This window comes from Martes martes (genome assembly GCF_963455335.1).
Source record: "Martes martes genome assembly, chromosome: 3".
Taxonomy (NCBI): domain Eukaryota; kingdom Metazoa; phylum Chordata; class Mammalia; order Carnivora; family Mustelidae; genus Martes; species Martes martes.
In genome coordinates, this window is record NC_137890.1 from 184,014,332 (window position 1) to 184,038,144 (window position 23,813).

The 23,813-nt window shown below is 43.7% G+C and overlaps 1 protein-coding gene across 7 annotated transcripts in view; it reads right to left on the minus strand.

The window, feature by feature from the left end:
- SPATS2L (spermatogenesis associated serine rich 2 like) overlaps positions 1-23,813 on the minus strand; it is a 164,994-nt gene that overhangs the window by 28,091 nt on the left and 113,090 nt on the right. For 4 of the 7 annotated variants that reach the window (XM_080798274.1, XM_080798273.1, XM_080798275.1 and 1 more), the window contains 2 exons: positions 10,084-10,290; positions 8,575-8,710 (listed from right to left, as the gene is read on the minus strand). In XM_080798274.1, the coding sequence (XP_080654400.1) occupies positions 8,575-8,710; positions 10,084-10,290 (343 nt within the window). The remainder of the gene's footprint in view (positions 1-8,574; positions 8,711-10,083; positions 10,291-23,813) is intronic. The other 3 variants (XM_080798279.1, XM_080798277.1, XM_080798278.1) reach the window with 1 other exon arrangement.

Sequence of the window (23,813 nt, forward strand, 5' to 3'; positions counted from 1 at the left end):
TGGCTCAGTGGGTTAAACCTCTGCCTTCAGCTCAGATCATGATCTCAGGGTCCTGGGATCAAGCCCCACATCTGGCTCTCTGCTTAGTGGGGAGCCTGCTTCCCTCTCTCTCTGCCTGCCTCTCTGCCTACTTGTGATCTCTCTGTTAAATAAATAAATAATTAAAAAAAAAATAAACCTTGGAAGATGTGACTTTTGTGAGAATATGGCTACAGTCACCGGAAGAACAGTGTAACTGACATAAGAAGGAATTCTGTTCTACGGACAGGCACGGTCTGTTATAGGATTTCTTGCTGTCCTAGCTGACAAATTGCCCAAAATGACTCCTTCGTCTCACCCCGAGAGAGTACAGGGTCTCCCTCTGTATCAGTGTCATCAACAGAAATAAGTCCTAAGACCCATTCTGAAGTTGTGACCAAGGATATCCCAGTTTGGAAACTATAATGTATTTTAGACTTACAGTAATATATGGGAGCAAATTTGTCTTATATTCCCAGTGAAAATGGATTATACTATAAATTAAAACACACACACACACACACACACACACACACACACCCCACATACTCTCCATCTGGGATAGTACAGATAAGAACAATTTGCTTCATTCCTTTTTATATCTCTATTCTATCAGGCAAACCAACCCTATTCAGGAGCGTGCTGCTAAGCTGGTGGGACGGGTAGCCTTCATTTGCTGAAAAGATTCAGAGATCTTTTCAGATTTCAAGCTGAAATCACGATCAGCGTCTTGTCCTCCAGCTCCTGTTGTGGGTCTGCGGTGAAAGCAAAGCTGACCTCCAGCGCCAAGTGTATGACGGACGTAACGTATGGAGGTAATCACACCCGGAGCTCGGCGAGGCTATTAATACAAGGTGCTATTTATGTTGGTTTCCTGGGGACTCTACCCAGCCGAAAAGGCCAGTTCGGTACTTTTTGTGTTTATCAACCTGCTCTTCCTTCACGTCGACTCATTCTCTGAGTCCTTGTGGCGGCCCGAGGGAAACATCTAATGCACGGAAAAACCTTGGGGAGGAGAGAAAATAGGAAAAGAGAAGCTTTCACCTCCAAAGAGGGAGCTACGCCTATTCAGAATGACACATATTCACGAACGAGGCAAGATTTGAAATACAGTGTACCGCGGGGACTCGCCGGAGTCACAAAGTCGCAGGAACCTTGAGTTTCTCCGTGGTTTATGGTATTTACCCTTTTCACAATTCAGAATGGATCCCGGAGCTTATTTCTATTTATTGGACTGGTGCAGAGTGAGGAAAAGGAGTCATTTTGGGCAATCTGTCAGCGAGGACAGCGACAGAAACCATACATAGGGCTCTCCTGAGGCATAAATATATTTATTAGCCTCCTCTGTCATTGCCTCTTGATATCCTCTGCAGGTGAAGTTCATCTCCATACTGTGAGTTCCTTAAATATGCTGGCAGAGTCTCGAATGTCGGGCGTGGGGAGAAGGTACAGGTTTGTTTGATTTCCGTCGTCTAGCTCTTTGTGCAAGTCACAAGCAGGTGGGCACTCAGAAAAGCCATTTAATGAGAAGGAAAGAGGTTAGTGGGAAAGTCTTTGTTAGTGCGGCTTTTGATCAAGGGGAGGATTATATTTATTTCCAAAGCAGAAGGACAGGGAGGCCTTTTATAAAATTTCATTCTAAAACTATAAAAAAGGACAAAGCAAACCCCTGATTTTGTCTTCATTACACATTTAATCTAAGGAGCTGGCAAAATTTAGCTACCACTCAACACGCTGCTGCCATTTAACAGGGAACCAGAGTCTGTACGGCATCACGTAGCAACGCCAAGTGGCTGCAAAGGTTCCCCATGTCAGCTCTCCCACAGGTAATCCCACTGCGAGCAACCCCTGTCGAACGGCCTAGAGAAAAGCATCACTCCGTTCATGGACGACACACTCCTCCAGAACTCATCATGTGCGCGGGCGCACGAGGAACGAGGACCATTTCAGCCATGGTTTTAAAATGGAGGGGCGCCTGGGTGACTCAGCTGGTCGGGCAACTGCCTTCGGCTCGGGTTATGATCCCAGAGTCCCGGGATCGAGTCCCGTGTCGGGCTCCCAGCTCCACGGGGAGTCTGCTTCTCCCTCCGACCTTCTCCCTTCTCATGCTCTCTCTCACTCTCTCTCTCTCAAATAAATAAATAAAATCTTAAAAAAAAAAATGGAGTCTCTGCTCATTATCTGGGCTTATGTCAATGTTTCCACGTGACTGAACTTGAAAACCAAGTTGGCTTGTTGTCACGGCATCTACTCTGATTCTAGAAACCACTTCAACGAATACATATTTTCCCTGTACTCAGCTATCGAGGTGCACACAGCGCCACAGTGTCCATGATTCACTAAACTAGATGCTCACCAAGATTTGCTCCACCATGACCGCACCACAAGGGACAGAGAGACCTGTCTTCCTTCAGCTTAAGTAGCTCAAGGGCCGGCATGGCTGCCGAGGTCACCAGCGTGACAGCAGCTGGACACAGGCCACGTGAGCCCAGAAGCAACAAGGACTATTGCCGCCTGGCCGAAGCCAAACAGAAATAATGATCCTCTAAACAGACACTCGGTGAGACAACTCTTTTCTGTATTTTTCTTTACATACCTCATCCTAACCCTAGGCCCCCTGTGATATTTGGTTTTACTGCAGAATGAGAAAAAGACAGGTAGAGACGGAAGGGTTAATGAGAGTGCTTGTCTGGTGCTAGCAACAACCTCCGGGTCTTCATTTTTCCCTTTTCTCCCCAGCACTGAGTTGACTTCTGCCATGTCAAATAGGCAAAAACCGCCAAGCCCTCAAATTTGCTACACTTCCACATAATTGTTTGTCTGGTCTTGAGGAGGCAAAAATGTAATGTAATGTAGCCAGAAAGTTTAGGTTTAAAATTTCCTACAGCACTGATAAGAGGACAGTGTGGTTATGTTTTTTGGGGTACGGAGCTGACTGGAAAGGACAGGTCCTCTCCTGTGTTTCCGGCCATGGGTTAGGAGGGCCACTGGGGGAGGGGCAGACAGGACTCAGAAGTGCTGCCAAGTACTTGGGGATCTTGGGGATCCCTCCCTCAAGGAGCTACGGCAGAAGGACGGATGGACCCTCTCACTCTCTTACTCCTCTCACTCTCCTCAGGCCAGGCTTTCCCAGGGTTATTGTTGTCCTGGGACAGACAGTGTTTTGTGATGGGCGGTGGGGGAGGGCTGTCCTGGGCATTCTAGCACATGTTGGGCTATGCCTGGCTTCTACCTACTAGGGGCCAGCACTTGTGACAACCAAAAATATTTCCAGACATGTCAACTGTCTCCTGGGGGTGAACAGTGCGCTAGCTCCAGACGTGGCACTCCCTTTGGAGGGCTCTCGGAGAGTGGCTTTCAACCACAGATGCACAAAAGAATCACCTGGAGTTCTTAAAAAAAAAAAAAACAAAACCCACCTATTCCTGACCTCCTCGCAGACCAGTAGCGTCTGCCTTTCTGTCAGTGCTACTTCGGCAAAGCTCTAGGGTTTTTTAATTCTAGTGGACCACATGGCCTTGGGTATGGAGAGAAGTAAATATTAATTTACAAGCACTGTCTTTCAGTCAATGGGACGTTACTCACAAAGAGAACACATTAAAAAACTCCAAGAGCACAGGAAAACCGGTCTTCTAGCATGAAATGGAAAGCCACGTATTCACCAAAAATCAGCGAAAAGTTTGGGGAATATTGGTGGGGGGGTGGGGGACGGGGTGAGAACCAACCCAAGAGGAAAGAATCCTGCTGTGTGATAAACCTGCTAGGAAAGAAAAATGGTTTCACTTGGACTTGAACGGAAGTCGGTCCGAGCCTTGTATGCTCCGAGATTTGTACCTGAGTTGAGCGCCCGACGAGCAGCGGACTGGGACTGTGGGACACAGGGCTGCCTCGCGTGCTCTGAAAGGCCCCACACTGGCCATTTCCCCTTTGGGAGGCCTTCTCAGAAAAAGGACACAATGTTTAAAATGTCACAGGGAGGCTCTCTGGTTGGTGTGGGGTCACCATGCTGACTACCCTGGTGGTCCGGGCATGGTTACCTCCGAAGCTTCCAGGGCAGGCGAGAGGCCCACTTCGGGGTGGGATCTGAGGAATGCTGGGAGAAGACAGGCTTTTCTGCAGCCTCAAATTCTCCCTTGTAGGGTTATGCTTTTGGCTGATGGAGAGCGTCTCAACACTGTTAACATCTGAATTAAATAGGACACTTTGGGAAGGAGGACCCACGGCCATCAGCAGGATGAGGTTATCAGTGACACAAGAATGAGTGTCAGTCATTAATGAGGAAAAAAGGAAAGTGCTATGGGGATCCAGTGCAAGCTTATCTTGTAGTAGTGAGTGGTGCTATGGGGAGGAGCCCCTGGGATGTAGGGAGCACCTGTCTTTGCTCTGGGGGAGGAAACTCCAAGGTGCAAGGAAAGAGGAAAGCAAGGGCTGGCGGGGGAGTGGGGGATGGGGGGGAGGGGAGGCGGGCAGGGCAGGGCCTGGAACTCCTGACCTACTCCAAATTCCGCTGAAGTAAGACCTGGCGGCGCTTCAGGAAAAAATAAACATGAGGTATAAGGACGCAGGCTTGGACTGATTTCCCTTTCCTACACGAAAGCAAAGCAGCCTAAAAATATTGTCTCTCCCAGCCTCCATTCTCTATGACCCTGTTACCCCATCCCCAGCACAAGCTCTACCCTCTGGCTCATTACCATCTTCCATTTCCTTTAGGAGTGCTTTTAATTAGATGTTAAATTGACAATGGCACCTAGCAATTTTTACAGCTCGCTTTTGGAATCCTTCCTCCCCCGGCATATGGCAGAGCGATCAAGTACTATTCTCCTTCCTTAATGTTTTTTGAATTTAATGTTTATTGTTCATTTTAAGCCTGCACCATCAGCTTGGACACACACACACACACATACACACACACACACATTTGTGATGAGAAGCTAGACTAGTTTGCACACAAAGCAATTAAATCTGGCAGCTAGGATTCCAAAGGATGAATATTTTCCACTTGTGGTAGGGGGCCAATCATATAGAAAGGAAACCAGCTGTTTCATGTTAGTTCCTGATGTGACTTTTCACACAGACACTCATGTTGCAAAATTTATTTTCTGCTAAGACGGCGTGAGAGCATCGTGTCATCTCTGCTGCCCTCTCGGATCCCCAGTTCTTTATAGGCAAATGAGATTGATCCATTAATGGCCATTTAGTCTTATGTAACTGTGTCCTGGTCGCAGGCCAGCTTTGAGCCACTTCACGGTTTTCCTTAGGAACTGGATTGAACAAAGCGTTCTTCACTGCCAGACCGGGTCGGAAAAGCACTGGGTTCATTTCACCCAGATATGCACTCGCTGGGGGCTGGGCGTGTGCAAGCAAGTGCTTTCTCCCCGCCTCCCCAAATCTTCGTTCCCCCGCGTATCCCAGCGGGCTTGTGGAGAACTGGATCGGGCAGGATTCACCTCCTGAAGCCCGGTAGCCAGCTGAATGTTTAGAATGTCTGACCTGAGAGTTTCTGTTTATTTCTAAGCTACACCCAAAGCCTGTTGAAGGGTCTGGTGAGGGCGCCGGCTGGCCTGAAGCTAGGAGAGCAGAGTCAGGAGAACAATGAGGCCTGTGCACCAGGTAAACATGTCTCAGGACCATCCCTCCTTTGGGAAATCTCCAGAGATTTGTCCCACGTGGTCCACATCTGGATATGCCTTCCAACGTAACCCCGAGGCTCTGATTCTATTCAGTGAGTGGCGCTGCATTCGCAATTTTCTCCAGTGCCTGGAGCCCGCCACGTCACCCCCAAGAGGAAAGCTTCATTTTTGAAAATGTGTAAGCTGCCCTCCTCCGTTCTGTGACCTGTTATTTTTTTAGGAGCAGCCCGATCCCTAAAATTCATCGGTTTCTCCCCCTCAGAAGACGAGAGGAAGACTTTATCCAAGTACATCAATCACCATGCTGGCGAGGCTGCAGGCTCGTTTGGAACAGAGAGGTAACGTTTTCTCGTTTGGCAGAAATGCCTGCTGACGGCTGATGAGAAAGAATTCCTTTTGTTTTATTTTCAAGTTGACACGAATGTCCTTATTTGGGGATCATTTTTAGCAAAGGTTAGATCAGAAAACAAGCGCCGGTGTTTACGCGTTTGGTAGCAACAGCACATAAAAAATGGTTAATCTATACTTAATTCTATACTTAATTCTTCTTCTGTAAGGAGGAAAGGTGCCATTCGTTACGGGGTGACTTTTAAACAGCGGTCCTGCTTGGCAGAGCTCACTCAGAGGCGATCTTACCCATCAGTTTAAAACTGAGTGTGACACACAAGCAGAGAAAAGATACACAACCCGACTTCCCTGGTCCACACTTCAGCTCTTGAGGAGTGAAACACTCAGAGAGTCTGTTATAAATCTCCAGATGTTTCGTGACCCATGTGGTGTTCATTTTACTAAGGAAATAAAAAAAAAAAAAAAAAAAAAGGACTCCGAGCAGCTGGAGGAGAGAGGTAACTTGAGGTCAGTGCTACACTTTGTCAATTAGTGTGTGAGTCACTCGGAGGGAAGGTATCACACAGAGGCCCCAGAGGAGGAGTTGACTCTAAAATGCCACACAAGAGAGTGAGACAGAGTGGTCTCCTCTGAGCAGTTGACTAGTCCCTCCAGAGACTAGGAACCTGTGACCCCCACGAGCCGAATCAGGCCCACTGCTTCTCTGCATTTCTCTGGCTTTCGTGCCCGAACAGTAGAGCTGAGTAGTTGCAACAGAGACACGACTGACTCTAAAACTCAAAATATTTACTAGCTGGCATTTTATAGATAAAGGTTGCTGTTTCTGGCTCTGGAGAACAGGCCTGGAAGTTGAGTGTGCATATATATATATATAGGTAACAAGGATAGATTTAAAAAATCATAGAACTATAAGATTTAAAAATCAGTGATACTACTAACACCTTTCGTTTATATAGCATCTTCATCTTCTCTAAGTACTTTCAAACATATTCCTGCAGTTTACTTTGAACGATTAGTTAAGCGTCTGACCAGGCAGAGAAGAGTTCCACTAAGGTGAAGACGACATGACCAGGGGGAGGGAAGAGGGTCCCTCCCTGAATGATCAGTGATGGAGACAGTTTCCTTTCAAGTCTCTGACAGCTTATGCACACTGGGATCTTATATGTAGCAGATGGTTGAAAATTCAAGACTTCTAGATTATGTCAAGCGTAATCCTTGGTTTTATACAACTCTCTAGTCTGCTGAAAAGCACATCTGTGTCAAAGAAAGGACTTGGAAAGGAAAGCTATGCAAAACATGGGATCGAATTCTAGAATCATGGAGAGCCAGTGAGACACAGAGAACACATGTGAGCCTGGGCACTGTAGATATGTTCTCTTTGTCTTTATATTTTTTTCTCTTTAGCACCCGGACCTTCCTTCGAGAAACCACGGCTCTTTAACTCTCAGTCTGTGGGATTCAGATGGGGCTCACCCGACCACTAACTCTGTGGTGGGCACATGGCCCTGGCCTGGCTAGCAGAGAGACTGTCCCGCTTGCCACAGTGACTGGTTTAGGGACAGATATGTGACCCAGCCCCGCCAATGCAAATTAGCCCTTGGACTTTCTCTGGAAGTGTTGGAGACAAAGCTCTCTCTCAGATCACAGGGACTAAGGATTATGTAAGCTGGGAGCTGCTAGGGGGCCATCTTTGCTACCTAAGATCATACCTAAGAATCAAGCCAAGAATAAGCAGAGCCAGGAGACTGTAGGAGACGCTGAGAGAGGACAGGAGGGAGAGACGGAGAAAAGGAGAAGGGGAGGGAGAGAGAAACTGAATTCTCAGAACACAATTTAGGCTTAGAACCAAATTTGCCCAAAGGAATGTTCTGGATTTTTCATGTACATCAGCCAGTGAACTATCCTTTGTCGTGAACTAGTGTGACTTGGGTTTCTGTCACATGAAGCTGGAAGGGTCTTGACGGATACACCGAGAACTTTTTCTACGGATAATAACCTTCACCAGTAGAGACCTCATCTCAGTTGTGCATGTAAGCCCGTATGCACAGCTCAAAGAAATGTCTCCCATCAACATCAGTTGCAGAGCAGGGCAGGGCAGGACCCAAACCATACCAGCGAACCATTCCTAAATTCCAGTCCTCAAAACACCACCCAAGGATGGGATTCCATCACTAAGCTTGCCTAAGATGTTTCTGAGTTTTGTTAAGGGAGTCTTACTTATTTTACAATGATAAGGCTGGAAAATATTTTTGTCTCAGTAGCATTCATGATATCAGCCTTCCAGGGATTTGTCAAAAATATCATTTGTTGAGGTTGTGTTCTACATCACTCATATACTTTGGGGCCAACTTCAAACTCCAATGAATTATGTGTATCAGGTTTCTTCTTATTCAAACATTTTCCCTTCTTTTTTTATTCCCAAGATATAGGCCTCTGCCTGCAGGACTTAAAAAAATTTGCCAAGGAGTTGTTCTGTGATGTTTATGTATTAAATAAACAACATATCCCATCAGATGCTTTTACCTGTAGGAACAGCTCAGGTGCCGTAAGTTTATAGTTTCTAAGTTGAATTACTCACCAGTTGTGTAATTCAGCAAAGGCAGCTTTGATCTTCTTCACTGAACTATCCACTTCCTCCTTGATCATGACACGATATCTCGTTAGAGACACAGTGCAGCGTTGCAAATCCTTCACGGATTTCTCAATGTTTGGGCCTAAAAGTAATGTCATGGAAAAAATGTTAAATTGAACACTTAATCTTTTTACATCTGAGCTAAACAACGACAACAACAAAAGCAGCGATCTCCCCTACCCCTAATAAAAAGAGAGAGATTTATCTTTTGTTTCTCAATGGGGAAAAAAAAAAGGTCCGTCAAGAAGATGTTTGTGTGTTTATAACCCAGAGTTGTAAAAATCCACAGTGGGTGACTGGTGTGGCCCCTGGGACTGCTGGGATTTGACCAGGGGCTCTGTGGGTGGGCCATTTGGGGCACCCACGCCTCCTTTGCGCTTTGGAAAGAGGCTGTGGTCATAATGTTCTATTGCAAACTCCAGTTTCGAAGAATCTGATATGTCTGAAGACTGTTTGTGTGCTGCTGGCTCTCACCACTCTGCGTGGTTAAAAGCCAGCGGGGCTTTTGGATGAAGAAAAGGCCATAGAGCTTGGGAGAGGAACAAATGAGCTCGAGAGAGGAGGGAGCTCTGGTGCCAGGTACGTTGGCTCCCGCCCCAGCGGTCCTGAGCCAGGCCTGTAATTAGAGCAGCAGCACTTAGAGCTGCTCGAAGGCGGCCAGTCTCGCCTGATTTCCTGAAACCGTCACCAAGGTACACAGATAGGGCAGAGCAAATGGGCCAATTGTACTGATCCCAACAAGGCCATGTTTCTTAGAAGAAAGAACCCTCCCTCAAGAGAAGTAAGAAAGTCTATCAAACCAAAGCCAAGGAAATCCGATACAACCGAGGCTGAATGCGAAGAATATCACGGATTTCATCCTCTGGGAACCAGAAAGGAAGCGATTTAGCCCCTTTCGTGTTTAATACCAGTTAAGTGTAAAGTATGACAAAGCTCAAAAACTAGTAAAAACATAGTGTGTCAAATATAAAATCCTCTTTCGGGGTTACAGTGTCTGCAAGTTCTAGCACAGAACTGAGGTTCCGTGAGGAAGGTCGCATCTGAAGAAGACGGATCAGCCTCTAGGATCATCTTCATTCAGGGCGAGGGGAGAACTTGCGGGCCAGGGAATCAGTCGGCATTCCCTCTGCTAAAAGGGCTCCCGCGTTAACGTTAGCTTCATGAAACACGAGGGTAGAAAGCACTCGTGGGGCCGGTTTGTCCACGCCTACGAAGAGCGGAATGACCACAGAGGGGCAGAGAAAGGAGAGGTGATTCCTCGTCAACATTCGAGACCTTTGGTTCACATGGGAGGAATCACATCTACTTTTCCATCTGTGTGGGTCACCGAGAGAAATGCAATTACATGTGCATCTCTCTTCACTAAGCAGCATCCTTTGGAATGGTCTAGCATTCTGGCACTTCTCCGGGTGTGCAAAATGTGTTGAATCATTTGTGCAAAAGAAATCACTTTACCTCTTTTCTTTGCCAGCTCATCTGGCTTTATTTCAAGATGAGCTGCGGGGGTATTGGACTTAACAGGAGATGTTTTTGTCTTAGGCTTGCTTGGGTTACAAGGCTGCTCAGCTGACCACTGTAGGCCATCTGACCTCTCTGGTGTTCCATGTATAGGTTTGGGGTTCCCATCTAAGGATAGTTTCTGTTGCAGTGGTCTGTTGCCTTCTGTAAGAAAACACCAAATAATGACTGTGAAGTGATACACTGAAAACACTGATGAGAAAGTGATGGGGAAATGCCAAGAGTTTTGCTTTTGTTTCCGTGTTGGCAATAATGCCCTTCGTTGCGAACAGTGAAGAAACTGCTTTAATAGAATCTCTAGAAGATTTGAGGATATCCTAGAAATAGAGCCCTGCACTGGGAGTTGGAAGACCCGGGTGGGCGTTTTGGCTCTGGTAGTTACTTATACGGTGGCCCTGGGCAAGTCACTTCGCATCTCTGAGCCTTGGTTTCCTCAGTCAGGATGAAGGTTATTAGGAGACGAAGAGGTTTTTGGGTTTTTTCCCCCCCTCATTCAGTAAAGGTATAAGCATCTTTAAGTATGGTTTCATATTGAGGCTATAAAAATACAGCCTTCCTATCTCCAAGTGCTACATTAATGTCTTGTGGTATTTTATTCTGAATTAATGAAGGCAGAAGAGTGACTGGAGATAGGGCAAGAATGAAGTGACAACAGGTACTATAATCATTTCACTTAATTTATGGAGGGATTAAATCAGGAAACATAATATCTCTACTATATTTAAAATCTAGGGAGTCAAATTCTCTCTAGAGCTTTAATAGATGTGGCAATAAATTAGCAGCACATTGCTCTCAGCATCTTTTAAAGGTAGGTTTCTATTTAGTTATTGCTGGAGTGAATTAAATGGCACCTTAGTGGCCGGAAAAGGAAATGTATCACCCTTAACATCTTACTCACAACTAGAGAGAGCTTTGGGTGTAAAAAAAGGGAAGCCAGTGTGCTATTGAAGGCCAGGTTCTTAGAGAAAGCTGAGTGTAGTAGAGAGAGGGCAGGTGGGGATCCAGGATCCCATGTTCTGAGCCTGTGTCCTGGGCGAGCCTGTAGGAATGACTCCACATTTCTGGCTGCCTGTGGCTCACACTCAAACAGAGCACAGCATCGTCTCTATGAACCCCAGACCCTTTGAGGCCTGCCTTCCTTCTCTCTACTCCTAGGGTGCCTCATAAAAATTTACTGCATTATATTTGAACACAAGACTTATGTGTCTGCCCCTCACCCCTGCCCTGAGAAGGCTAGAACTCCCTTGAAGTTTGATTCATTTGTGAAGCCCTGGTACTTGGGTCTGGCTTGATAGCTATCTGTGAAATTGTGACTGAATTAAAGTACTCTTAAAATGATCTCATAGGAAAATGAAGAGCCTTTCTTAACATTTGCCACAAACATTATGGAGACTATACTTGGAAGGTGCAAAGGACTACAGCCTGGGTCCTAGTCAGTCTGATTTTAGACATTTACGAGAAGTGTAAATTTGACTTTGGTTGAATCCATCGTTCATAACTTATACATCAAGAAAGCACAGGGGTGGCTGGGTGGCTGTCTGTTGAGTGTCTGACTCCTGATTTTGGCTCAGGTCATAATCTCAGGGTCATGAGATTGAGCCCTGCATCAGGCTCCAGGCTGAGCAGGGAATGTGCTTGAATTCTCCCTCTCCCTCTGCTCCTTCCTGCTGTGCTCCCTCTCTCTAAAATAAACAAACAAATAAATCTCAAAAAAAAAAAAAAAGAAAAGAAAAGAAAGAAAGAAAACACAGCGTACAGTTTATGGGCTGAATGATGAATACTCTCTAAAGGGAAATTACAATACACAGTGAAATGGTCAACAAAGGTAGTGAACAAATTAAGTACTGAAAACAGCATTTCCTCCAGTGGTGAAACAGATTTAAATGGTAGAATGTGATTTTATCTTTAGGGATACTGATGTGGAACTTTAGGGCAGTGGTTGTCAAGATTTAGTGTGATCAAGCTCTCCCTTAGTACTTGTTACAAATGCAGATTCCCAGACAACACTCCGGGGATTTTGAATCAGCAGTGGGCCCAGGATTCTACCTGCCAGGTGGTTCTGCTGGGGTGAAGACGGATGGCCCACCCAGCTAAAGAAGCTCTACTGCATAAGATGAAAAACTGATTTTTTGATGAGTCAGTGAATGTTTTGTTAAAATAGTGATTAAGTACAGGCTGAATCCAACTCACTCCCTCTCTAAATCATAGTGAAGATTCAGCCTGGATGAAATATTATAAATCGAGCATCTAAAGTAGAGATCGCTGTGCACAGTGTAGTGAATTAGTCTTATTCTTGAAAATAAGGGGGTTTATATTACAGCCTAATGGAAATAATGACCTTAGAATGAAGGGAAAGCATTATTCTTTGGATGCATAAGAATTTTAAATGGAAGGCAAGCATGCAAATGAGCATGGGTTCATTAACCTAGAGCTGAAAATATTTTGTGTCTCAGAGAACTGGTATGTGGGCTATTGGTTCATTTCATCATTCATCCAACAAAAATTCATTGAGAAATATGAATAGCAGGGTTTTTTTTTTTTAGGGCCCTAAAAAGCTGTCTTATTGGTGGAAATCACTGCACACTGGAAAGATCTGAAATTCTCAAAGATGGCTTGGATATATTTGCACATTAGCTGTACAGATCTGTCTCCAAATATAGTAAAACTCTGGGGCTCTTTCAGAAGAAAGCTGGTGGAGTTATTCAGCTACAACAGAGTTAGGCTCATCTTAACCACAAATCCTGATATTTCTAGCAACAGAATAATGGGGGTTCTTGCCTGGATACAGCGATTTCCCTCTAACGTTACGGCCAGAAGTACCATCAGTTCTCTATCTTTCTGGAATCTACTTACAAACTTCAACAGACTGTAGCTGACTCAGATTTGATTCCTATCTCTGTCCAATAAGGTAGCCACTAGCTACACTCAACACTTGAAATATGGCTTGACTAAATTGAGATGTGCTGTAAGTGTAAAATATACACTGAGATTTGAAGTCTTCGTACAAAAAAAAAAGAATTAAAAATATTACTTTGATAATTAAAAAAAATACTGATATGTCAAAATAATATTTTGTGTGTATTAAGTTAGAAAAAAATATATTAACCAATCTAATTCATCTGTTTCTTTTTACTTTTTTAATGTGGCTACTAGGAATATTATTTATTTATTTATTTTGCTACTAGAAATTTTAAAATTATACATGTAGCTCACATTATATTTCTACTGGGTAGCACTACTATAAATCAGAAGGAGCATGAGATTATTGATCTAAAACCTGCCATCACTACTAATTTATGTTCTAGACTAAAAGAGTACTGATTTTAGTGAAACCTTAAAATAGCCACTGCATTTCTACATGAGAAAAGCGGTGACAGAGTTATGTATGTCTTGTTCAACACTATATGCTTGGTGCCTATTAAGTACGTGATGACTACTGAACGAACGAATGAACGAACAAATGAATGAATGAATGAATCAGCATTACTCTGGTACTTTCTGCACCGGGGGCCTTCTTGTTATAGGGAGCCTAGTTTGATACGGGTCTCTGGCTGTGTCTTTATCCAATATTCATCAAATACTTGAATCAAAGTAGTTATATCTTGGACACACCTCATCTGCCCACATTTCAATGAATACTACATAAATTTTAATTTATACACATTTTAACTTAATCCTAAAATGGCTCCTAGAAGGGTAAATGTTTTTGAATTTAACTATTACCTGAGTCTTCCCTTTGTTTAAAATACTTATCAAATCCCAACATAGATGGTATATATCTTCCTGAGTACCATTCTGATTTCTGACTCAACAGATACATATGGAGTGCCCAGTATGTGCTAGCCTGGGCTTATTCATAGGAGATAAATGGGACAGTCTTGCTGCCCTTAACAACTAATATGTAAAATGTGAAAAAGTAACAGACCATAGCAGTAAATCTGAGTTCACCTTTCCCCACTGAATTATGTATGCTCGCACCTTTGTTGAAAATCAATTGACTATATATGTGTGGCCTATTTTTGGACTATATTCTATTCCACTGATGTAGTTGTCTATCCTCACCCCTAACACCACACTTTTTTACTGCAACTATATAATGAGTCTTAATATCAGATAATACATGTCCTCCAACTTTGCTCTTCCTTTTCAGGATTGTTTTGGCTAACTTAGGTTCTTTGCATTTCAATGTAAATTGAAGAATCAGCTTATTTTTACAAAAACAATCAGTGTATTTCTACAGAAAATTTGGTTAGGCTTGAGTTGAATCTCGAGTTGAATCTCTAATTCAATTTGGAAATATTTAGTATCTTAACAATACTGCATACTTTGATCTTCGAACATGATACATCATGCCATTTATTTAGCTTCTCTTTAATTGGCCTCAGCACTGTTTTACAGTTCATAGTGTCTTGGGCATCTTTAGTTAAATTTATTCCTGGGTATTTTAGATGTCTTAGGCTATTATATATAATGTTTTTAAAAACTTCATTTGCCAATTGTTGGCTGCTAGAATGCAGATATACAACTGCCTTTTTATATATTTAGCTACCTTGCTAATTTCCTTTTTTTGTCTTTGTAGGTTTTTAAAAATTTTCTATGTAGGCAATAATGACATGTGTAAATACATCTAGCGTCTTTCTTTCCAGTCTTTCCTTGCCTTATTAAACTGGTTAGAAACCCTAGTACAATGCAGAATAATACAATCTTGATCTTAGGCAAACTGTATCCAATATTTATTATTAACTATGATATTAATGGTACAGCAGGTTTTTTGTATGTTTATTAGGAAATTCTCTGTATTCCTACTTTTCTGGGAGTTTTTCTTATTTTGCCAAGTGACTTTATTTGGCCTCACTTATTGAGATAATCATATTTTATTAGTATAGCAAATTACATTAATCAGTTTTGACCTGTTAAGCCAAAGTTGCATTCTTGGGAAAAGCACACTCGGTCATAGTGCATTATCTTTTTATAAAAAGATAAAATTGCTTACTCCAACCTGCTAATATTTTGTGGAATATTCTGCTTCTTCAATCATGAGTGATATTGTTCTGCTTCTAACGACTAATCTTTCTCTTCACTATAGGTCATATTTGATTGCATCTTGTGTGGATTTATTTTACACAGCAAAACAGAAACTGTGGCGGTTGTTTTTTGTTAACAGTACCAAAAAAACCAAAATCTTCATCTTGGGAGAAATAAAGGACTAGGATTCAGAGATTTTCATAATATATGTACAGTCATGTATGTGTTCAGACTTGAAAGTTTCTGAAAACTCTTTTTTCTTGTTAGATTTTACTTTCCAGTGAAAGCTTTATGTATTTATAACCAGACTGAAGGAAGTATACATGGAATTCAAATCTAAGTTTAAGAAATGTGTTATATATAAGAGCAGGTCTAAAAAATTATTTTAACCCATTAAGTTCCTATTATACACAGTAAAACACCGACTCCTATACATAGTAAAACAGTTGTCTGATGATTAATATGGTATTATGAAGTAGTTCTACTTAGAAAAAACTGGAAAGGAGGGGCACCTGGGTCGCTCAGTAGGTTGGGCCTCTGCCTTCAGCTAAGGTCATGACCCCAGGGTCCTGGGATGGAGCCCCAAATTGGGCTCTCTGCTCTGAGGGGAGCCTGCTTCCCCCACTCTCTCTGCCTTCTTTTCTGCCTACTTGTGATCTCTCTCTCTGTCAAATAAATAAATAAAATCTTTTTTAAAAAAATTAAAAAAAAAGAAAAAACTGGAAAGAAAACAAACTATAATTTTGTTATAAAATTCTGCCTAAAATTGCTAATGTCTGTGTTACTAAAAATGTGTTACATTCACTTAAAAGTAATTAAGTCAGTATGTTAGTGTTTAATGATACCTGATAATAATAATAGTTCTTTGATCATAATCTTAGTGTTCTTAAGTATTCACAAAAAGAGAAATGCAAATGGAAATGAAACATCTTAAAGTGTGCCATTGCCCTACTAATCAGTTTTACAAATAGAAACAATGTGATAAGCACAATCTTTCTGGACAACAATATATTAAGAATTTCAGAAATATTCATACTCTTTGAACCTTAAAATACCATTTCTAAGAAAATGTGCCAAGGAAATCATAGTTGTTTATAAAGATTTATACATAAGAAATGTTCACTAGAGCATTATTTACAAGAGCAAACAAATGGAAACAATCCACATGGACAATAGTTTGGGAATAATTAAAAATATGTCAAATTCATAAAAACACAAGGTGGCCATTAAAATCATGTTTTTAAAGAAACGAGGTAATGTTTATAATGTCACCTTAAGTAAAAAGAATACAAAAGTTCACATGCTATCTAATAGGATATTTGCTTTTAAAAATCCCATACATCTGTGCAGTTAAGAAATTCTGAAATTAAGTTTAATAGTGGTTGTTTTGGGGAGGTAGGATTTTTTGATCCCTTAAAACTTACTTCATTTTTCAAATTTCTTCATTAGTATAAATTTCTTTTAAAATAAGAAATACAAAGTTCATAATTGTCTTTAAAAAGCAGCATAGTGACTTAACAAAATTTAACCTACACTTCTTTACATATTCTATCACTAATACTTCAACAGAAAAAGGCTTGTTTGTCTGAGCGCCTCTAACGTCCAGTTACTGTTTTAGGCCCCAGAACTACAAGGGTGATCAAAGACAGATGTGCTCTCAGTCTTTCCAGAACTTTCTGGGTGTTACGAAGACATATAAGTCAAATGGCCACACACACAAATGTGGAATTATAACTGTGATAAGTGTTACGAAAGAGAAGTGCACAGTGTTTTGAAATCTGCCACTGGCGTAGCTGACTTGATGCTAGTAATTCCCCAGCCATCACCTCCGGTCACTTGAAAGCCCATGAACTACCCAATCAGGTAAGGAAGCCAATCAGTGCAGTCCAGCAAAGAAAGCTTTTGAGGCAGGAGGAAGCATCGTGTGCCAACTACCAAGTTACTGTCTCTTGGTTCAAATCTCCCCTTCTTTGTCTCACTTTGTGTTGCTGGAGCTGGTGGCCCTGTTTTGCCTGCTGGCAGAAAGTTCGCTTTAGCGGGGGAGGGCCGTGAGGTGACCATGCGGGGCTAAAAGGGCAGGCATACCCCTCTCTTCCACGTCTCGTTCTTTGTTATGCTTGTTCGTCACGGGAGCTCCTGGGCCGCACCCCCCGCCGTGTTCTCCAGTTGCTCCAGTCCCCTGTGACTCTGAGCAGTGCCAGTCTGCCTACGCCCTCTGGCTCTGGTAACGGTCTACAGAGCAGCCTGGTCCTGGCTCCGCAAGGTTGTTGTTTGGTCACCACAAGGCTGCGTGTTCCTCTGAGGGCCACATACCTTTGACAGGATTAGAATCTCAGTCTTGGACTGGACGGCTCTTGAGTGTCCAACCTTCCTGGAGACAGTAACTGCTCTCTTGCGTGTCTGGATCCCTCAGAGTCCTCATTTATCCCTTTTAGTAATTAACCACCTCCTGGTGTTTCTAGTGTTTTAGTAATTCTCTGTATTACCTTCCTCCCATTCAAATAAACTGTGGCTTCTGTCTCCAGACTTGAACCTGACTGATACACGCAGCCAGCATGAGGGACTGAGAGAGGACCAGGATGGCTGAGTAGAGACAGTAAGAAAGAGTAGGCCATACAACGAGGCTGGAGCGACACACAGGGGCCAGATCATGCTGAGCCTGCAGGCCATGGTGAGACTTTTGGTTTTTATCTTAAGAGTTCAGAGTTGTGGTTTTGAAAAGATTTCAGGATACGGATTGACTTAGAGGGGAACAATGTAAATGCTAGGAGACTAATCAATGGACCCCTACAGCAACACAAGCAAAAGAGGATGATGGCTTTGGTGGGAAGGCACAGGTAGAGACAGTGAGAAATGGATGAATTCTAGGAATATTTGGAAAAGAAAATCAACAGGACTTGTTGATGGATTGGATGTGGAAGGTGAGAGAGGGGAAGATGTCAGGACTGATGCCTAGATTTCTGGCTTGCACATCAAATACAGAGAACACTAAGATCAGGAACACTATAAGAAAGCTGAGACTGGGACGGAGATCATGAGTCTGCTTTAAGGATGTTGTTGAAGTGCTTTGAACTGTTAGAGCGAAAATGTCCAGTTTAAGAGCCTGGAAGACAGAGAGTTGCCGGGACTGGGAAGATGAACTTGTGAGCCAGCTTACATAATTAAAACTCAGGCATGGTTGAAATGATCTAAGAAGATGGTATGGTTTTATATGAGGAAGGACCTGGAACCAACCAAACCTTGTCAAGCTCTACCGGTTAACAGCCCAGTAGAGAAGAGGGACCCTCAAAGGAAACAGGAGAAATGAAGATGGAGGGGGATCAGGAGTGTCATGTCCCAGGCGCCGAAAAGGAGACCCAGAGTAGTTAAGGACAAAGTGATCAACAGCACTGAATGTTGCAGAAGGAAAAAAAGACGAAGGATTGAAAACGCCTGCTAGACTCAACACAGGGAAGCCACTGATTCACTTAGTGGGAGCAACGTCTTCGGCGTGACGGGGCCGTAAGGCACAACGAGTAGGCGGATAACCGAGAGGCAGAGGCGAAGACATGGAGACAGTGAGTAAAGATAATCCTTTCAGATGTTACAGAATGACGGTCTAGTGATGATGCCCCGAGAAAACTCTTCACAGGACAGTGATGGGTGCCCCTGGATCTGCACGTTCCATCATTCTTCTGTCACTGCTCGACAGGGGAATGAGCAGAGAGTCAGAGGAACCCATAACTTTGAAACGGAGACCCGAACACACAGGTTGATTTCGAAGACACAGTGTCAGTAAGTTCTGCCTTCTCGTAACTTCTTTATCAAAGACAGATGGACTTTATTATTTCAAGTCCTATGAAACTTCATCAGTTCAGTGGGCAAAAGGCTTGTAACTTTTCAGATTGGAAAGAAACCTTTTGGTTTTATTTACATGACCTTTCAAGGTCTCATATGTCATTAATACCTTTACAGGTTTATTTATATTAAAAGATAATAGATAATAGGGGCGCTGGGGTGGCTCACTGGGTTCAGTGTCTGCCTTCAGCGCAGGTCATGATCCTGGGGTCCTGGGATCGAGCCCCGCATCAGGCTCCCTGCTTGGCGGGGCGTTTGCTTCTCCTTCTCCCTCTGTCCCTCCTTTCTTTCATGCTCTCTCTTTTTCTCAAATAGATAAATAAAATCTTAAAGAAAAAGATAATAGATAATAAAGTCAATGCGCTAAGCTGTCAGTGGCACAGATGGACGTGTTTCCTTCATTTGTTTCACTGACTTATTTCACTGCAAAACAGGCTCAATTCTCATTGCATTGGGATAGAGCCATTTAAATCTTTGTTTGAAAATTTTTTAAAAAATTGGCTTTTCGGGAGGCCTTTTGTTCTTTGCAAGGAGTGCATTCCATTCAATTAGGTCTGCTTGTAACGGAAATCCCCTAACAAAGTATGGACGGGAAGTTAGGAAGGTATCAGCTCTTGAGCGAGGAGTCGTTTTGTGTTTCTGCTGCGGGCTTGCAGCAAAAGGCGTTTTCAAATGAGAAGGGAATGGAGACAGCTCTGGATTTCAGTCTACCCAGGTGACAGAAAAATACCCGAGGGGTTTTGCATTTCCTGTGCCCTGGTGTCCCTACATCCTGGGTGTGTCTGTCTCTTTCTGCTGTTTCGTTACCCAGAGAAGGAAGCAAGGTCCCGGTCTCGGAAGACGCGGTCGCAGGCCTCCCCTGGCGACCAGAACAGCTCGGACACAGTGCTGCTGGGAGCCGAGGGGCCCGCTGAACAGCTCCCAACTAGACCAGGAGCTAACCCTACGTATTCAGATGCTAAGAGAATAATTAAGGCGGGGTGACAGTCACGATAAACGTGCTTTAAAGTGTAAACTTTCAAAAATGCATGTTCTTAGATCAGTACCCAAGATCAACCGAATAGATTAATAAAGTGCAGCATCTTTAATTCAAAAAAAGGGTAAAAACCTATGGTTATAAGTCTGCGAGGGTTTCAGCTCAAGTCCTTAATTAAGGTTTAAATAAAACATGGGCTGCTCAGGCCACGGCAAGCTGGCGTGAGAGCAGGCGCTTCAGGGCGTCTGGGCCTCGGCCCCCGTGTCTCCTCTTCAATCACTCGCCTGACACTATGGCTTTCTCTCATGTCGCCACGCACGCCCTCGACCCCTGGCCTGGTCTCTCTCCTGCTCACTGTCCCCACGGCATTGATGACAATCCAGAATTCTCTCGGTAACTTGGCTCTGCTCTGGTTTAGCAGGTATCTCTTCTCCTCCCTTCAAACATGTACACAAACCCCATGAGGGCAGAGACCGTGCTGTCCTGTTCACTTCCTCTCGAAGAATTCCTGGCCCACGGCAGGGCGCTTAAAAAGGCTCACGAGGCAGATAAACGATTTGTGGGTTTACTCCATGCCAGATGCTGTGCGAATCACCACCGCTGCCCACACGCTCTTGTAAAGTGAAGTTCTATTTTCTATTTTGCAGGTGAGGTCACTGAGACGCAGACTGGTTAACCTGTGCGGGGTCACACACCTAGTAAGCGACCAGGCAATGACCTGAGTCCAGACAGCCCCAGGGCTAAAGCCTGGTCTTCGCTACAATCTGACTCTGCTTCCGTTTGAGAGCTGGCTCTGCCGAAATCCTGGAATATACACACTTGGCTTTACTGTTAACGTTCTGGGCAAGCTGCTTTCATCTTGTTGATCTTTTCTAATCCTCTGGTCCAATATAGGGCTTAGAGAAGCCGGGGAGATAATCTTGAGGCTAGGACCAACAGCAGCATAAAAAAAAAAAAAACAACAAAAACAAACCTGGTTGAAAAATCCTATAGGGAACCTCACAGCATAAAAATACTGTGAAATAGTCTGGTGAGATGTGTGTGTGTGTGTGTGTGTGTGTGTGTGTGTTTAACAAGAAGCACAGATGAGAGACAAGCAGCCAACTTTTGAAAATAACAGGACCCTTTCTGTCACATTTGCTTCCGTTCACTCTGAGAATGAGAAAGCAGTTCTGCGCCAGGCCCATGGCAAAACAGAGAATCCGCATCGTCCCGGCAAAAGCGACGGGGCTGCTCCTGGTCTAGGATACAAACCTCCCGGTCTGTGGAGGTCAGTGAACACAGCGTGGAGCCTTCTGTTGGAGACAGGTAACAAGTAACAGGGGAGCTGGGTCCCCGGGACACTTAGCAAGATGAAGGGACATAAAGGAAGCCGGCCAGCCAGCGAGACAGGCTGGAGCCAAGGAAAGCCCCGCCCCAAAGTTTTTGTCACTGGAGCCAGTCGGTGGCCCATAATCTTGCTCTTTTCCTATTCAGTGGGAATTGTGTCCAGTGGGAGGAAGATGACAGAGAAATCCCAAGTCCTGTTCAGGCCTACACGGTGATAAGCATCTAAATATTTCAGCAACTGGGAGCCTTGGGGAAAGTAAAGCAGGAAGAATACTTAGGAAATTCAAGCCCCTAAAGTCATAATGTGCTTTAGACATTTAGATGGGCCTCAGGATTAAAAATGATCCTTGGCATTACTTTTGGTAAAAATAAATCTCAATCTACTCCTTGTCTGACTTTGTACTTGGACGCAGAATGGTCTTGATTGGATTATGTAAAAGATCTAATTTGAGCTGTTATTAAAAATTCTGAAATACAGAAAAAAAACTACTCCACAGCTTAAAGAAGTAATTTTGTACTAAGTTTAAATCAAGCTCCCAAACTTCTAAGCCACAGGCTGACAGGCCGCGTTGTCCCACACGACGGTGCTATATTTACAGCCTGAAACGATGATGCTTTTGGTGGCGGGTTTTCATGTAGGAAGTCACACCAACACCCCTGGACCACCTGGATACATCTTCGAGCTCACTTCTCCCCTCCCAGAAAATGATTCTGTTTAAAAATTTTTTAAGAGAGAGAGATCTTGAGTGTCAAGGTGTTATAAAAAGATAAAACATGCGTTGCACGTGTTCACAGCCTGCCGCTCAGCTGGGCAGTCGGGGCAAGCTTCCCTGAGCCAGTTTCATTATTGGAGAGATTGATAAACGCTCTGCTGCCAAGCAGCCTGGAGATTTCTTTTCCGCTCATACTTCGAACCCACTCAAGTACAGAATATCATTATATGGCTTTGTTATGATCCCTTTTTCCTAATTTTTCAATTATACATCTTTTCGGAGTCGGGGAGCCTGTGGTTTCAGCGGCAGCTCTCCAATGCATGCATTAAATCGCACAGACCCAAGTCAGGCTTTTGCAAAGCAGTAGGAGTTACCCCAGGGGGTGTGGGTTCTCTTCTTGTCTTCTCAACCCAGGGCGGGGGCGTGGATAGGGGGCTTCGGCTTCCTCCAGTTCAGTGAGGGGATGGTGTTAAAGGGTCACTACTGCCCACCTTTCCAGTTCCAAGGCTCTGCTCATAATGGGCTGCAGAACGTCCAAGACCTAACACTCGTCTGTGAAATACCTGGTTCGAGGCCTTAGGGTTGCCGACGGATCGGATGGGCATTTCAAAGCTGTTTCCCAGTCTCGGCACCACCCTCCTGGTGAACTTTCACTGTCTTTGGGAAGGAAAACCTAACCAGTTACAAACTCATTTTTAAATGTATGATCATAGCACGTGAGCCATTGATGAGTTAATGGTCAACCAGGAGGACTCCTTTCCTTTTGCGAAAATATCTAATGACCTCCCAAGATCATCATTTATTCTTTAACAGGAAAATTGACGTGAGGCATGGATTTGTACTGAACCAGCAACATTAACAGGCAACACTGACGTACTTCGATGCCTTAGTGCCGAACGTAACAAAACCAAAAGGATCCTAGGATGGCTTTTTGTGCAATAAAGGAGGCTTCACAGAAAGTTTCATGTCAGAGTCGACAAAAGCCGCCTCATACAGAGAACTCCTCTAGCGCGTACTTAACTTTCAAGGCAGCTAGCCACTGTGACATGAAGCGCTTCAATATTGAATTTGTCCTAACGTCATATACTTGACAGAGCCACCGAAATTGTTTTAGGAAAGAAGGTATAAATTATAAGTAAATGAACGAATATACGTGCTAGGCTTTTAGTCTATGATTGATATCAAAACGGCAACTTGAGTAATTAGATGTTGAAACTAATTCATGGGAAAGCAGTAACAAGCCAGCTTGGGAATCTGCCACCCAATTATTTCATTTCTTTCTCCTGCCCTTACTATAAATCAAAACATTCTCAAAATCGTAGGCATGGTAAAAACGGAATTTAAGAATTCCTGGAAAATTTAGATTCCAAATGGAAATGAGCTGTTGTTTGTTTGGTTTTAAGGAAGTGCTGTTCAGGGAGGCTCTCCTGATTTACTGCTCGCTGTCAATGGAGTTGGTAGGTAATGTGTTTGTGGAAGAAAATCAGTGCTTGTGAGCAAGCTACAAACGTCCTAGCATGTTTCACGGCCTGTGAGTTATTTAATGCTTCCCCACCGGAGCCCTGGTTTGGTACACGTCAGCGTGAGATATTCTGTTTGCCTTTGTCTCTTTTGCAGGACTCAGTTCTTCCTGGCAGGGCCCCTCTTGATCACTTTTGGCCTATCAGAGAGGATAACACTGCCCCCCAGACCGCAGAGGGAGTGGAGTCCTGTCCTTTCTACTTCGTTTTAACCCTCCAAAGCCCTCTACCACCTCAAGGCTATGGGTCCTTCAATAACCGTGACTC